The sequence below is a fragment of the Acipenser ruthenus genome, chromosome 33 (genome assembly GCF_902713425.1).
Source record: "Acipenser ruthenus chromosome 33, fAciRut3.2 maternal haplotype, whole genome shotgun sequence".
Taxonomy (NCBI): Eukaryota; Metazoa; Chordata; class Actinopteri; order Acipenseriformes; family Acipenseridae; genus Acipenser; species Acipenser ruthenus.
Window position 1 is genome coordinate 1,989,172 of NC_081221.1, and position 17,035 is coordinate 2,006,206.

General features: G+C 40.5%; 1 protein-coding gene across 5 annotated transcripts in view; it reads right to left on the reverse strand.

The window, feature by feature from the left end:
• Positions 1–1,729: 1,729 nt before the first annotated feature.
• LOC117433394 (ATP-citrate synthase) overlaps positions 1,730–17,035 on the reverse strand; it is a 31,558-nt gene continuing 16,252 nt past the window's right edge. For 3 of the 5 annotated variants that reach the window (XM_034055594.3, XM_059006562.1, XM_059006563.1), the window contains exons 13-29: positions 15,824–15,917; positions 13,670–13,702; positions 10,979–11,120; positions 10,545–10,713; positions 9,972–10,076; positions 9,409–9,605; positions 7,466–7,547; positions 7,213–7,323; positions 6,723–6,850; positions 6,229–6,322; positions 5,305–5,459; positions 4,546–4,696; positions 4,263–4,406; positions 3,784–3,897; positions 3,498–3,580; positions 3,232–3,308; positions 1,730–2,949 (exon numbers count right to left, since the gene is read on the reverse strand). In XM_034055594.3, the coding sequence (XP_033911485.1) occupies positions 2,855–2,949; positions 3,232–3,308; positions 3,498–3,580; positions 3,784–3,897; positions 4,263–4,406; positions 4,546–4,696; positions 5,305–5,459; positions 6,229–6,322; positions 6,723–6,850; positions 7,213–7,323; positions 7,466–7,547; positions 9,409–9,605; positions 9,972–10,076; positions 10,545–10,713; positions 10,979–11,120; positions 13,670–13,702; positions 15,824–15,917 (1,974 nt within the window). In that variant the 3' untranslated portion in view covers positions 1,730–2,854. The remainder of the gene's footprint in view (positions 2,950–3,231; positions 3,309–3,497; positions 3,581–3,783; positions 3,898–4,262; positions 4,407–4,545; positions 4,697–5,304; positions 5,460–6,228; positions 6,323–6,722; positions 6,851–7,212; positions 7,324–7,465; positions 7,548–9,408; positions 9,606–9,971; positions 10,077–10,544; positions 10,714–10,978; positions 11,121–13,669; positions 13,703–15,823; positions 15,918–17,035) is intronic. The other 2 variants (XM_059006564.1, XM_034055597.3) reach the window with 1 other exon arrangement.

A 17,035-nucleotide genomic window follows, 5' to 3' on the forward strand; every position in this document is an offset into this window, starting at 1 on the left:
TTGTCATTTGTATTAAACTTTACCACCGGTGTTTTCCCATTATTTCTGTTTATACTGTATGTATTACGCACTTTAAATAAAATATATTCAGTTATTATAAAGCAAAATACAATAACTGACCTGATTGATTCAGGCTGCTGCGTGTATTAAACTGTTGAACTTTGTGACAAATGCACTGTATTTATTTTGAAAGGGATTACAGTACCTGCCCCTGACGAGACGTAAGCTATAAATACAATAATTTTAGACCTGCAATATAACATTTAAACATGTATTTTTTTTTAGTCTAGCGCCAACACTGCAATTGTATAAAAAGATTAATTCATCTGAATAAGGACGTTTGCCACATTTCATGCTTGCCATACAAAACTCGCTTGAGTCGTTAAATAAGCTTCTGATACAGGAGGATATTCATATGAAAATGTGTTGTGAACTGTTTTGTAATTACGTTTGCTCGCTTTGCACAGTAGGCTAGTACAGTGCGTAAGCGATTTGTTGCACATGAAACAGATTTACCACTGTTTTCAGTGAACGCAAACTCTTCCTCTCAGTCTGGTTTAAAGCCTCATACTTTCGTTTATTAGTCGTGTAGGGCTTGCTCAATGCCATTGTCCGCCAAACGAAAGAGCACTTAATTCAAAATTATGAAATTTTCTTGTACATCTGGCTTTGAAATACGCGTGCGCCTGCGAGCTGTGTCGAAGTCAAGTGACGAATCCTTGCAGGGAACACGCAGGCTGAAAGAACGAGCGAGAAGAATAATTAACACGAATGAATACAGAGAACACAAATAATAATCTCGTTGTGTTTTTATTTTTTTTTACTTTGTCTAGTTTCGTTTTTGTTTATTATTCTTTCTTCATTCGAGCCTCAAAGTGTGCGTCACCCAGCCCAAAACCTATTACTTATTATCAGGTAATACTGCCAAATATGATACACGTGTACCTGTTGGGCGTGTTACATTCATCTCAGTCCACATGCTGCCAAGCACCAAAACACATTGGCCTGGGATGTTGTGGGTGTTATTATATTAGTCACATCCTGTGGTTTTCCTTTAAAACATCTTGCTCACAGTAGAAAAGAACAGTTCTTATTATTACCTCTTTTCTACTTTCATCTGAAGAAGAGATGGGAGGTTATGAAAGCTTGAAATCGGTTACTGCTTGGTTAATCCAATTTAAAAAAAAAAAAAAAAAAAAATCACCTCTCCTTGTCTTGGTGTCTGTCATCTCTGGACTGACATGGCTGCCATTTCACCTCTTAATAAAAATGAAATTGACACATGTAATGTAATGCATAAAATCTGCATCGTCTTTTTAAAGTCAAGAAAGGTGTCTGATTTTGATAGCTCAGGCACTCTGGCCAGCAGGTGGTTCTGTACAGAAGACTGCATAAAAATCAAGGTGGACAGAGATAGGCAATTGACCAATTTACCTCACCCCTGGGAGAGAGCCCTCAGACCGATACACTGATGGTCCACAATGATCCTGGATATATTAGTAGCTTCTCTGTCCGTGCATGGCTATATGTGGTATTTACACTCTAGTAGGCTTATAGCTTACATAACTACTGTTTTTCTTTAATCTTAAAAATTTTACTGGTGTAAAATTACATGAGTGCATGGAAGTCTAAACCATTAAAAAAAAAAAAAAAAAAGACAGGAATTATATTTCTGTGTTAAAAAAAAAAAAAGTGAATGAATTTCTAGGCAGGAATATCACACACAGTATTTAACCAAGTCGTTTTCTTTATTTTAACATTATTACAGTTCTTTTTCTCCAGATTATAATAATGTTGATGCACATTTATTTAACATCAAATAAAATACAACAGTAAAATGCAGACTGCTCTGTGTTTGGAGTACAAGTGACGCATCTTGGATCTAGACAACATTAACAAGCAGCTAGAGGAAAGCTATCCCAGTGAAGGCTCCCTGTTTAAACCCCACTCACAGTAACAGAGCTAAAGCTAGTCTACAGTGAGCTACAATTAGAAAACGCCATGAGCTTTGATGATGTGGTCCCTTATGTTACCGTGGTAAGACGCTACCCTGCTGGTAGTTTGAGTTGCAAAAGCAGGTTTTTATAAAATGTTACACATTTAGCAATTCATTAAATTTACCAAGATCTCATTTACACTACGCATGGTCCTTTTTAAAGTGCCCAAAAGTTGATATACTGATAGCAGCCTTAGCAAACGTGGCATTTTGTGGCACAGCTTTTATTGTACAAAGCCATTTTAAAAGATGCAAGGATCTTAAGATAACCGTTTTCTAATTAAGCAGTCTTCCTCCTAATTACAGTATATGAAATCGTCAATAGCGAGATCTCTTTTCACATTCATTTGCAAGCTTTATGCTTTTTCAAAGCTATTTACAACTACTGCTTAGATTAGCAATTTGTTTCACACCACACAAAATGCATGCTTTCATTTTTCACACACATCTATAACCTGTACACATTCCTTGCTATTTGGCTTTTTCTATTGCTAGCATTGAACAAATCGATAACATTACATGAGATGATCCTCTTAAAAACACCATTGTAGCAACAGAGTGATACACACAGCAAGGCTATAGTTATGCTAAATGAGTTCTCTACTGCTGTAGCACGTAACACTGAGAGCTTCAAACTGTAGCAAATCGCCCCTTTCAGGGTCTGATCGCACAGTTTGGTTGCATTGTTGTTGTTGTTTTTTTAAAGCAGGTCATGTTACACTCATCACAGGATATGAAGAAAATATAATATAGTTAACCTAAAACCCTCCCCAGCTCCGTTCATCAGCTGTCTATAGTGCAGAAAAAAAAACAATCCTTCAACTGCCCACTAGGTGGCCCTCCAGGGCTTCTTTGATATTACATGGTCATGTGTTCAGGAAGAACATAGGAGATGTCATCCCAGGGATGGCGGTACAGGCCCTGCTTCAGCCTCTTCTGGTCCAAATAGTGTCCTGTGTGAGTAGAAAGCAAAATGTGGTTTTGTTAACTTACGAATCGCAACTGATTTTTCACCCCACTCAAGATCATGGGCAATAAAAACAAATGCAAGCAAGCCGATGTACGATACAGCTGCTGTTAAAAAGACAAGCGCCTATACAAGATGGGAAGTTTGCCCAACTGAAAACAAAATAAACAAATATTTACCATGTCGTTTGACCTGTAAATGGAACTACCAAGGGTATCTTTATTCCTATTTAGGCCCGAGATAGCCAAGGGCAGACAAACTGGCTTACCGATGAAGCCCATGCTCCTGCCTAATACGAAGATGCCATTCAAAGCTCCAATATCCACGTATTCATCAGCTTCCTCCCTGTAAACAGAAGTTCCACAAAGGAAGGTCAGCGTCACAACAATAAAACAGGAGATCAGATGGATTAACAGGCTTTTTCAACGGATCCTTTCAGTTGCATGGTTTGCACAATCCCGCCCCTCGCTGTGCTCTATATTTAAATCCGCACTGGTTAGAGTCTCGCTGAAGCACAGGAAGTTCGTTCCTCACCGCGTGAAGCCCCCGCAGGTCCTCAGCAAGTCCACAAACGCCACGCCAATGAAGCCGTCAACGTTGAGGATGAGGTTGGGTTTCTGTGGGAGAAAAAAGAATTTAAAAAAAAGGGGGAACACACTTAAATTCCAGTTTTTTTTTTTCTTTTTCCCCGTTGTTTGACACACTAGCTATCAAGACCACAGAAGGAAAATTCAACACAAACAAAGACTTGTATTGCATGCAGCACTGGTCCCTGGTCATATAGAGAGGGGTATGAACTAAAACAGTTAGGACTATCTACCTTGGAAGTTGTGATTTTCTCTACTTCCAGAGCGTAATCCAGCAGAGGGGTGGCTGGGAAGTTCTGCTTCACAAAGTCCTTCAGAATCTGAACCCTCATGTCTGGGTTGTTTATCTGAAATTAAAAAAAAAGACAGGAATATTAACATGCATCAGCTTAAATGCAAGTACACTGATATACAGTCAAGCTATGGAAGTTGTTTCACCTTTAATTGAACTACCATAGGGTATATTAGATGAAATTAACTTCTCACATTCTCAGATTTTTTTCCATGTTTATCCTGTGTAGGCCCACTTAATGCAATTCTGCTCAGCTGGGACAGAGAATGCATGGCAACAACGATAAAGGCACTAAATCATTGGTTTACTCGATTTCTTGATGCATTTAAAAATCAAACAATTCAGGAGTAAAAACTTTGTGAAAAATCAGACACTACAGCCCCATCTAGTGCCAGGGAAACCCTGTCTGCGTTCACTTACTGATTTGACTCTGTGTCCAATCCCCATGATCAGCTTGCCTTCCTTCTTCATTTTGTTCACAAACTCCATGGGGATGAGGCTGCTGTCGAAGGCTTTGCTGAACTGTCTGGCTGCCGCGTCTAAAGCACCACCGAAGCGGTCCCCCTTTATAGAACACAGAGCCACAAAGAATGTTATTAATATTATTATCTGTACTGTTTAACCCCTTCAGTCCTGGCAGAACCTCAAGGTCCTGCCTTATCTTCGAGCCGTTTCTTAGCCACCCCCCCTGAAAAGGACTTACGATGGTGAGCAGCCCGGAGGTGAGGCTGGAGATGAGGTCCTTCCCGGCTCTGGCACAGACGATGGTGTTGTGAGCGCCTGACACTGCAGGCCCGTGGTCTGCGGTGACCATCAGACACATCTCAATGAACTGGCAGGCATAGCGAGGCAGCCTGCAGGGAGCAGAGCGCACGCTGGTGTAAAGATCTTCATAAAAAACGGTCCTAAAAAAGGTCCTTATTTTCATGCTAACTGCCTAAACCAGTGCTCCCTCGTTACAAAGCATGCCCTTTATATGCAATGTATTTTATTTATACAGTGCCTTTCATACCACAGTATCTCAAAGCGCTTTACATATCTGTTAAAAGTAGTATGCAGTATCAAAGAGTAGTAAAGAATTACAAAAGTAACAACACATAAAAAATAAAAGCATCTAATATATACTGGTGCCCATTTGCCACCACACTAGCCCATGTATTCTCAGAACGCAAATTGCATGCTCTTTTACCTATAGCTCCCCACTGTAGAATGAAACCAATTAAAATCACTAACGTTTGTGCTAGGAATTATTTCATTCCTTAAAAAATAGGGCCCCGTCAGTCAATCACCAGTCTAGTACACCTGGCCCCTTGAATTACGATCTGGAATAGTCTGGATTAAGCTCTCTCTCCCTCTCAAGCTCAGTCTAGAGCAGTCCAGGACAGCCTATTGCGTTCTCTCGACAGCAGTCATGGATTGCGTTCTCTCTAGAGCAGACATGGGCAACCTCTCTTGGGCTCACCTCCTCTGGAACCAGAGCAGCCCCAGCACTCCCCCGATGCCCATCTCCTCCTTGAACACCTCTGTGATGGGCATCCCTGCGTAGATCAGCTCCTGCCCCCGCTCGTCACAGATACTCGTCATGAAGGAGGCCGGCTTGCGGATCAGACCCAGCTCCTACACAGACACAGCGGAGTCCGGGAGTTACATTGTGGAACAACTTGGATTTTCTTCTGTAAACTGTCTACTTGCCATGCTGAGAAAATATCTCCATAAGGAGAAGGTATACGTTTGTACGGTCATGAAATTGCATACAGTGGGATTAGGATCGAATCCTTCTAAGATATGATATACATTTTTGTATTTATTTAACCCAGGAGATTTACTCATGGAGAAGGGGCTCCTGGAAAACAATATATAAAAAAAAGACAATTCCAATGTACAAACACAGTAAAAACATGCCTGGTTCAAACTTAAAATCAGCAGCATACAGAGATCTAAGAATAGAATAAATAAGGCATATTATTTGTGAACGTGGACTGATGGAGGAGTAGCATTAGCATGGAGGTTCTAAGCAATTCTCCAATAGGATTTTTAAAACCAGAGAGAACGACATCATACTATGATGGAAACAGTTCCACATCTTTGGGAGTTGATAGATAAGTATGTATATGTTATATAAAAAAATAATTAAAAAAAAAACCAAAACAAATGGTGTTATATTTATGCATGGACACCTCCACTCTATCCATTTCAGCAGGGGGAATAATCAGATAACAGCTGAAGCAACAATTCTTGCAATACTGTTTAACTAAAGAGGGAGAAAATCTTCACATTGCTGTACAACCATTCAGCAACTTGTTTCCTACACCCGCAAGCACGATTCTGTTATGCAACACACACAAGTGGGTTCAGTTCGATGAGGAGGCAATTCCTGCAGACCTACCCGAGCCCAGGAGTAATCCATTGGCACTGTGGGAGGAGGCACTTCTTTTGCAGGTACGATCACACCCTTCGCAACAAGCTCGTCATACACAGACCTACGAAGGAGGTAGGAGAGAAGAAAAAAAATCTCAGTCCTCTACTGTGGCGCTAGCAAAACACACACATTGAGATGTAAAACCACTACATATCTATTATAACATAAAACCAGACTAAAAAGCTTAAGTCGTGATTAAAAGACCAGAATCCCCAAAAACCTTCTAGAAAATTACCGCCCACATTACAAATATACACGCACACACACACACATATATTATATATATATATATATATATATATATATATATATATATATATATATATATATATAAAATTAAGGTATTAGCTGAAACTTCTTCTAGTTTTGTTTTTAATTATTTTAAAATTAATCAAAAGACCTGCATTAGCAAAGAAGAAAAAAAAAAAAAGGTGCATGCTTGGACATCCTTATTGACGTACTTGATGACATCACCCAGCTCGTCGAAGCTCTTGGGCACGAAGGCTCCAGCCTCCCCCAGGGCCTGGTTCTTGGCTACAGCAGTCTCAGAGGCCTGGTTAGCACAGGCTCCTGCATGGCCAAACTGGACCTGAAACAGAACCGAGACACAGCCATGCATCAACACCCATCACCCATTCAATAAGAGAAATTTAAGACTCAATCTGATCTACACCACAGACTACATCAGCGTTGAGTAACTCTGGCATCATGTGGACCCGAACTGAATTATTCTGGATTTGTGATCAAGTGTTTCTAATTAGATGGAATGGCATTTCTTTTCCTTCCAGACATTAATAATGAATTTGACTGACATACTTTTGCTGCGTGCAACGTATATTGTTCCAATTTTCTATTTAAAACATCCTTTAGGATTCAAGGGATGTTCACCAATGCCAATTAAACTTCTTGCGTTGTATTGCCAAGGCTTGCAGAGCACTGTGCTGCACTCACCTCAGAGGAGAACATGGTAGCGCAGGTCCCAATACACCAGGACACCATGGGCTTCGTGATCCGACCCTCCTTGATCCCCTGGCAGATCCTGTACTCTTCACAGCCACCGATCTGTGGAAAACGTAGCAGAAGATGCGCTTTTACAAAGCCAACTCCCCAGCACTGCACTTCTTATACTTCTACTACTACTACTACTACTACTACTACTACCACCACCACCAAGAGGACTGGTGAACTGAGGAGTGTTCCTCACCTCTCCGAGTAGAACGATCATCTTCACCCCTGGAGTGTCCTGATAACGCAGCACATGGTCCATGAATGTGGAACCAGGATATCTGGAGAAGAGAAAAGGAAAAAAAAAAAAAAGGCTTCAGTCATACACTAAAGACTAAAAACATGGTCAAAAGGTAGTTCTATTAAGAATAAGGGATTTCAAAGATGACCTAGCTAACCAGGGTGAATCCATGTGTCATTTTTTTTAATTTATTTATTTATTTATTTGAAAGAGATGTCCTGACCCAAAATTAAAGAATCCAGAGATGTTTTAATAGATCGTATGGTAAGACGCAGTGAAATCAATGCTGTAGACCAGTGGTTCTCAAACAATTTTATTTGGTGGCCTCAGAGTGTGGCCACCAACACATACTGGTGGCCGCACTGCAAATTTTTCCTAAATTAATTGTCTGAGAAATTAATATGCAGACATATGCATATCTAAATAGTTTTAAATCATTTCTGTAATAAAGCAAAATTACAGCAGTCTACTGGATTTTAATTCCTTGGCTCTTGTAACAATAAACTAGAGATATAAAACAGATACTTGCAAGTTTCATTTTTTTATAATTATTGCACTGACAACAGGTAAAATTCAGGGTCAGTCAGCAAACAAATAAAAAATAATTAAAATCACTTGCTGCACAATTCAGAGCTAAATTGAATAATGCTTTTACATAGTACAACTCCATAACAAAATCATAAATATACCCTTATTAAACAAGGACTTAGAAAATATGCAGACAAGCCCAGAATTACTGGCTCACACAGAAATATAACAAAAGAAACAAACACAACTTTACAGTAACCTAAAACTTCGATTTTGATTTTTTTCTGTTGCACAAGATGAACAGCACGAGTTAGTATCAGACAAAAAAAAAGGGGCTAATCACACTACAGCCTTTATTCGCTGCGTTCTTTTACACAAAATGTTGCTGTGATTTCTGTATTCAGACTTCGTCATATGCAAAGTTTTTCCCAAACCTCTTCATGCTCATTTGTGCTCCAAATATCACAGGGAAGATGGGGAATGTTCGATTATAGCAGTGCAGCAATATCCTGCTTTTTGTGATAAGCAGCACAAGAAATATCTCAAAATAATTCAGCACGCCTACTTGTGCGCTTTGTATAGCTGCTACTCCATTGGCTGTCAAGCCGCACAGATTGAAAGTCATTATGGTAGTTCCTTGCAACTTATAATGACGCTGCACTGCATACATTTAGATCTCATTAATCTCCCTCTTACAAACAGCACTCACTGCAACTTGCTCAGAAGTTGCATCGCTTGGCTTCAGAAACACCAGAAACTGCGTTTCCCACTGGCCCCGAAATGCTCACTTTTCTTCCTTCCATGCTACGATTTTCTTAGCAGTTGGTTCCACATGGCGAGTCTCCAACGTTCTCACTGTTATCAGACTCCAAAACATTTTCTGATAGGCCGACTGATTTAAAATCGAAAAAAACTTTGATATTCATACTGTTATTTTCATGTAGCTTGACTGAAGCCTTCTCTCTCGTTCACCTAATTTTATGTGCATTACTTTTTAAAAACGTTACATTTCCCACATCGCATTCAAAAAAGTTTCTCCCAACTTACTCGCGCTGCATTTTCAGCACGGCACTGCGCAATCTCATCTGCTTTGCTTTTGCGTCTACATCCACCGGAAGGTAAACATTGAACACCCTGAGACGTCATGCGAAATTACACCACTACACTATTCTGTGCATCTACAGAGTAGATTTTATGCACTACAGAATACATCTCATGGTACAATTTTACCTTCCTGTGTAGCGATTAGGGCACTAAGCAGCACAGCGGCACTGATTAAGAAGTTGATGGCGGGCTACTCGGGAGCTGCTGTGGCCGCACAAAAATGACGCTGGTGGCCACGTTTGAGAAACGTTGCTGTAGACCCTCCCTACCTGTCCCCCCCAATGGCCACCCCCTCATAGACCCCATCTGTGGTCCTGGAGATGATGTTGTTCAGTTCGTTGGACATCCCCCCCGATCGCGAAACGTAGGCCACGCTGCCGGGACGGTACAGCTTGGAGGCCAGGATGTTGTCCAGCATCCCACCTGTGTTTCCAATCTTATAGCACCCAGGCTTGATCCCACCAACCTGAAACAGCAAGAATTCAGAAGAGTTTTCCTTCAAACCATGGCCCATGCCTTACTGAGGGCAGAAATAGCTTATATATCCCCTTCAGTCACTACATGCATAACTGTACTATGTTAAGTTTCCTATCAAGGTATCTATTTCATAATGCATATATCTTTTGTCAAATACCCTAGCTGCTCCAAAATTAGCTTCTAGCAAGCAAACATAGGGCAAAGGGTATATTTTTATGGGAGGAACAACTAAAACAATTGCAACTACATTACAACTAGAAAGAAACTACTGCAGCTACATTATTGTTCACAGTCAATTCTTTTACAATAGGGGCAGCTGTTAAAGAACTGCGTCTTTTTTTTGGGGGGCTCCTACCGTGGCCGGTCCGATGATGGTGACCCCCTTCTCGTCTGCTTTCTTGATCAGTTTCCTGGTCTGTGCTTCTGGGATGCCCTCTGCAATGATGGCTATGGTGTGGATCTGAGACAACAGAAAAATAAAAGTCAAATGTGCATCATTATTATTTTATTATTTATTTCTTAGCAGACGCCCTTATCCAGGGCGACTTACAATTGTTACAAGATATCACATTATTTTTTACACATTATTTTTTACATGCAATTACCCATTTATACAGTTGGGTTTTTACTGGAGCAATCTAGGTAAAGTACCTTGCTCAAGGGTACAGCAGCAGTGTCCCCCACCTGGGATTGAACCCACAACCCTCCGGTCAAGAGGCCAGAGCCCTAACCACTACTCCACACTGCTGCCCGCATCATTCTCCAGAAGCTCTACAGGTCTCCCCGAGGTTGAATGACTGCAGGTGAAGCTGTAATGCTTCCAAAAGTCTTTCACGGTTACAAAGCAAGGCAGTGTTCCGAGCTCCAGGTGGAGGAGACAGCAGACGAGCTACCCTCCCTGGTAAGAGAGAGACCCCATCCTGCGTACCTGAGGATACTGCATGGTTTCCATGCTGCTGTCAAAGGCAGAACGCAGGGAGGCGAAGTTAATGAGGACGTCGACTTCTGGGTGTTTCTTCATGGCGTCTCCCATGCTCTTGAAGACTGGGATCAGGATCTCCTTGTGGCCCCAGTAGAACTTCTGCTTGTGATCCCCACTGCACAAGAAAACAAAGAAAAAAAAAAACTTGCAGACTATTTTACTGCAGGATTACATATGCATTTATAAATAAAAACTAAGGGAGAAAATCCTAAATCAAGGACAACTTGCATAAAAGTCCCATCTACACTGTGCATGCACCTGGCATCACAGCAACATGACTGGTTGTTGCTTGCAACATGTTGCACTGTGTAGACTTCATGATCATTAATTATTAAATGAACCCTAACCCTAGCCTCACGTTAAAGCAGGGTGACACTCACGTAAAGGGGTACACCATCGCTGCCACAGAGGGCTCCACCCGAGAGCAGATGTAATCGAAGTCCAGCATGCCCTGCACTGCCCTGGTCTGCATTCCCCAGACGATGGACTTGGTGTGGCTGCTGAACAGGGTGGTAGCTTTAGCTGCGCAGGGAGAAAAGAGATCACAAGAAGAGACAAGGATTTAAGACAAAACTGAACATCCGGCACTCCTGAGCAGCCCCGCACCCCATTGGCCAGAATTGCCATCTCAAAACTTTTTAAAACTTTTCCTAGCTTTAGCAAGGGTGTCTGAAACCCTTGTCACTGTAAACAAAAAAATTGTGCAGGGCTGGGCAAACTAAAGATTGCTTTTTTTATTTTTTTTTTTATAAATCTTTAAAAACAAAAGCCCCAATTAAACAAGTCAACAGGTATTTTATCAATTACAAATTACAAGAAAAGGGTCTCTGGTACGTCCTTATTATATATATATTTTTTAATTGAAAGATTGATCATTGAATAACAATTTCATGTTTCTAAATGGGACGTCATTGCGGTTTGTACAGCTCATCTGGGTTATTTGCCCAGCCCCATTGTATTCTGTAACAAACACACACACAACTGTCTGATCAAGACAGCAACAAGAGAATTCAAAGGCTTTAATTTCACCCCTGCACAAAATGATTGCTGTGACTCACCAGGGCAGATCAATGATTGGGTTAAAAGTAGGACAGTATGCTTTCAGGAAAGTGGAGCAGGGACTAACAGATAAAGCATTAGCAAACACACCATGGCTTTCAATACTCCTACCAATAATGGTCCTGCCTCCCGTGTATTGTACTGTTAGACATTTTAAAAATATGAATCAGATATTTTTACACCCTGGGGAGTTGCTCATTGACAAATTTCACTCCCATTCATACTGTCTCGGTAGAATACTGTAAAACATCACGTCACAATCTTCTGCCTAAATACAAGTTGTTCTCAACTGTTATTGAAACATAGAAAGTAGAAATGACGAGGTGTAGAAGGACTTTTATTTAGTCTGAAAAAGAGGGACGAAGTGAGGCTTTAACCCGTTAAGTGCCATCGACCTCATTTGAGGAATATTTTGGAGTATTTAACTGGCATCTCCCTGTTATTTTGAGTTTCTTTAACAATACTGTTACGAGAACCTACTCTAATTTTGTTAACTGTAAAAATCAAGTCTAAATGTAATCCATCAAATTCCATATGGTTATGTGTTCTGATTTTTTTTTCCAAAGAAATGCATTTGTGGTTACTTGAGGGGTTAAATGGAAACTGGAGATTTTTTTTTTTTTTTTTTTGTAGAAACGAGCAAGTAAAATAACTTTGGAAGCAGCCTTGGTTGAGCAACGCCCAGGAAAAAAAAACACACACACACACACACACCACACAGAAGGCAAGTAGGAAGAGAATTTAAAAGTCAATGTGTGTTCTGGATCTCTTTAAAATTTCCTTCTAAACAGACCAGGACAGAAGCAGGTGCCAGGGGGTCCCACAGCCATGCCGTTCGCATCGCCAAGGCAATTTCCGGTCTTCCTGTGCAGTGTACCACCTACCCTAAGGCACAACAGGTGGGCGATTGCATTGTCGTTACTGGGATAAATCATCACTGCTTCATCTCGACCTGAGCTCTAGGATGGCTAGTGGGAACCCCTTTCTATTGTAACCTTTTCCCTCTTGGAAACGCATTCAGATGTGGGTTGCTTTCATGTGACTAGCAGTTTGCTTCTGCTTAAGGGTGAAAAAAAACCCCCAAAAATTAACAGTTGAAAAATGCACAGCAAACTTGAATAAATGTTAACATCCTTTAAAATGTCTTCTTCCATTAAAACCCTTATTTTATAGGTTTAGTGTGCTTTATTATTATTTCTTCTGAATGCAACTTGACGGAGCCAGTAAGGTAATTCACAAAAGGGAAAAGGTTGATTTTATGCAACATAATAAGAGTCAGGAGCTTTGTCGGGCTATCCACTTCATACCCACAGTTCATTCTCAGCTTTCCCCTCTAATTTTTTTTTTCATTAAAAAAATACAATTATATTATTTAATTTTTGTGAAAGGCGACAGAACTGCAGTGTACCAAAAAAAAACCCCAAAAAAAGGAGGGGGGCGGGGGAGATCTACACATGGTTTAAATGAATAAATAATTCATTTTAGAAGGTTTCGGACAAAAGCCCTTCTCAGCTGTGTAGAAAGAAAAGTAAGACTTTATTTTTTTTTACTGAGTTTACTTTTCTTTCTACAGAGCTGAAGGGCTTTTGTCCGGAAGGTCCCAACATTATTTTAATCATTTACACCTTGTGTACATCCCAAAAACAACTTTACACATCCATACAGATCGATCAAGACCTTTGTTCTCAGGTTTTCTAAAATACTGAATGCTATCTTTAATCTTTGTTTATTCTGTCTTCAACCTGATCTGCTGCTGTTCTCGCAGACTGAACTCTCACCGACTTGGCCAAAACACTTAAGGAAGGAGTGGAACTGCTAAAAAAAAACGTGTACAAAACATTGCAGCAGACATGAGAGGCAAGGAAATAACAGGAGAAGCACAACACCACTAACAACAACACTGCAGAACTTTGATTTTCAGTGGCTCGTGAGCTGCAAAGAAAACCACCACAGCCAACCAACCAACCACCACAGCTGGCAGATTCCTACTGATCTGAGCGTGGCTCCCGTACCTTGAGCACTGTCTGAAGTAGGATGCTGTGCTTCTAAAATGACCACAAAAAAAAAAAGACAAAAAAAAAATTCTTAAAATGGTTTTCCTTTTATCACAGCTATGCAATGCAACAATCCTTTAGCCTTTTATTAAAGGCAATCACCCCCATTTGAATGCATTACTTTGAAGTCTCGATATTTAAATTAAAAGACACCACTGTTTTAGAATAATGTCGTTCTACAGTGCAAGTACCTGGACAAGTGTAGGTAAAGAGTGGTAGAATATGAACCGCTAACATAGTGACCCCTTTACACTGTATGGTTGTATCTTGAAATGACAAATCTTCTATTCCATTTTAAATAGGGCTCCAATACTCCTGCCTTGATAAATGGTTAATCAGGGTTTGTGATATCTATGGGAAATAAACATAATAAAATCACACCCTTTCAGGGATACTTACCATGAATATCTAAAGGTGTGGTTCCCTTTGCTGTATTCACTATGGATAACAGCAAAAGTATTGTTCCAAGTTGTTTCTTGATACATATTATAATGTTACAATTATTCTATTCCCTCTCCAGAAGTTATCCTTTGCCTTGTCTCAACAGGATCGTCCCCACCCACATCCCCAACCCCAACCCCATCCCCATCCCCATCCCCATCCCCATCCCCATCCCCATCCCCAACCCCAACAAGTTGGTTGTCACTTATTGTATCAGACATGTCACCTGGTGCCGCGAATCACAGACCCACAGCAACTAATTTCAATCATGTCTGCCAGCATTTTTGCAGGAGGGAGTGTTATCTGGATGCACTTCAATGTTTAGGGGGAAAAAAAACCCACACTTTCTCCTGGTAAACGCTCCAGAGTGAAAAGTTGGAGAGGGGAAAAAAAAGGGGGGAGGGGTCCCTAGTTTATTTATCTGTCTGGATAAAAAATTAAAATACATTTGCTGCGATACAGACAACACGGGATACAGCAAATGTAAAGCAATGCGTTTCTTGCAAAACCTGCAGTGGGTTCTGGAACACCAATACAAGCCAACCTCCTGATAATATACGCAACGTTGTCTCTTGGGACCAGTCCTCTACAGCTTCCACTAGATAGGGATGCGTCGGTCTATAAAACCCTTACCTTTAAACGTCCCCTGGAAAGAATTCTCCAGTAACAGTGTAGAGCAATGAATGACAGCTTTGATTTTGGAAATCAAATAAATAATAAGTCAGTTTTAGGAGTTTTGTGCCAAAACAACAACAAAAAAGGGGGGTGCGAGTCTAGAAGGACAGAGCAAAAGGGAGTCTAGCTATAAAGGGTCAGGTAGGAGGTACAGTGTTAGCGGTTTGAGTGGGAAGGAGTGATGCTGGGACAGGACATCCTCCAATCCAAATTGCTACTAAAACCAGCAATGATGTGCCCTTCTGAATATAACTGCCTAGTTCAGCAAACAAAGGCTGGCATTGTGTTAAGGTGGTGTTATCTGGATGTACCGGAAAATAACAAAATAAAATAAAGTACAGTACGTATCAAGGACAACATTCAGATGTCTTGTAAAAATAAAATCCTGAAGATTAACTCTGCTTTCAACCACACCAGAAACATTCATTAAATCTGGACCCTCTTAGTCCAAACCGATCCATCATCCTTACGTACATAAAATGGACTTGAACTTCAAAATAATAAAACTTTTGTAAATCTTATAAAATAAAATCTCTGATCACAAATGTAGTCGTTAAGATTTGTTACATGTTGTCTCACTCTTGCTTCAGTGTATGAATCAAAAAGCCTTACCTTGCCTGAGGTTATCTTTGAATGGCTGAAAACCCCAGAAACACTACAGAAGAGACTGGGGTTAACCTTATAGCAGCTTTAAAGAAATACCAAAGTAAGAACACAACAACAAAAATAATAATTTAAAAAAAAATGGTATCAATTTATTATTCAGTACTTCTTTAAAGACTATAACCCATAATTAAGTATCAATCCAGTTGCACACTGGATCGATACTGGCTATAGCTGATCTCGGGTTTCCAAAACTGTATCCATTAACACAGATTTGGAGGCGAAATGATCAGAGGTCGACAGTTTTATCTGCCAGTCGTGACTGAGGCACAGTGCTACAGGTTGTATCAAAACGGTTGACAAACTGGTGCAAGAGGTGCCTGTGTTTGTTACCTGGAGGAACGCCAGGTTTCGCCTTTTTTGCTGGAGTGGCTTCGTTGCTGGTCTTGGTCTCGGAGAAGGAGGCAGTCCGGCTCGTAGCTGGAGTCTGAAATCCAAAACACAGACACTCCGTGAACGAGGCACGAGTGTTGATCTTCAAAATAGATGAAAATACAGATACCGAGTTCTTTCTTTCAATAATATCAAAACTACTTGCTTTAGGAACAGTATACCGCAGCTGCTTTTTTTATACACTGATGCACTGCAGAAATGGCAATGAGAAACTACAGGCTAAGCTGCAAAAACTCTCCACAGGCAGTATGTGTACTCAGTATAAAAAGCTGCCTTTTCTCTTCCCCGGGCTTCCCCAAGGGATGAGGGCTAGAATTAGCTTTCATCTTCTCAGCAGGGCAAAAACAACTATAAACTGAAGGTTGGCCAGCATCCAAACTGTCATCTAGGATATAGGGACATAAATGTTACATGACTGAGTGGGTGGGGGGCATACTGGGCGCACAACAGGGCCACAAACTGGTTTCCAGTCTGGGTACTGAACTAGTCAATTTTACAGTGTTGTACCAACACCCCATGTGATTGTAGCTTATGGGAAAAATCCTTAAAACAGCTCTTGTAAAAGGTTTGGAACCAAAAGGTGTGTTATACGAAGCAAAGTTCATTAACTTTCTTCTGTTGGTGTTCTGATCGTGGCTGACATTTGTGAACAGTCTAAAGAGGTTGCGTGCAGCGAAGCAAACATTTTTTCCAATTTATATGGACTGGAGGAGTCAACAAGTTATTTCAGGTATGTTTACTGCGATTTATTGATAACATGTCAAAAATAAAATATTTATGAAAGTATTATTATTAATAATAGAAGGTGCCGTCATTGTGGAGCAATGGTTAGGGCTCTGGACTCTTGACCGGAGGGTCGTGGGTTCAATCCCCGGTGGGGACACTGCTGCTGTACCCTTGAGCAAGGTACTTTACCTAGATTGCTCCAGTAAAAACCCAACTGTATAAATGGGTAATTGTATGTAAAAATAACGTGGTATCTTGTAACAATTGTAAGTCGCCCTGGATAAGGGCGTCAGCTAAGAAATAAATAATAATAATAATAATTGTGGTTCACACAATTATGTTCTTTGTTGTGCTACACTATTTAAAAAAAAAAAAAAAAAAAAAAAGTCTGAATTCCTACGTAAAACTATAAAATCAAGGTGTTTG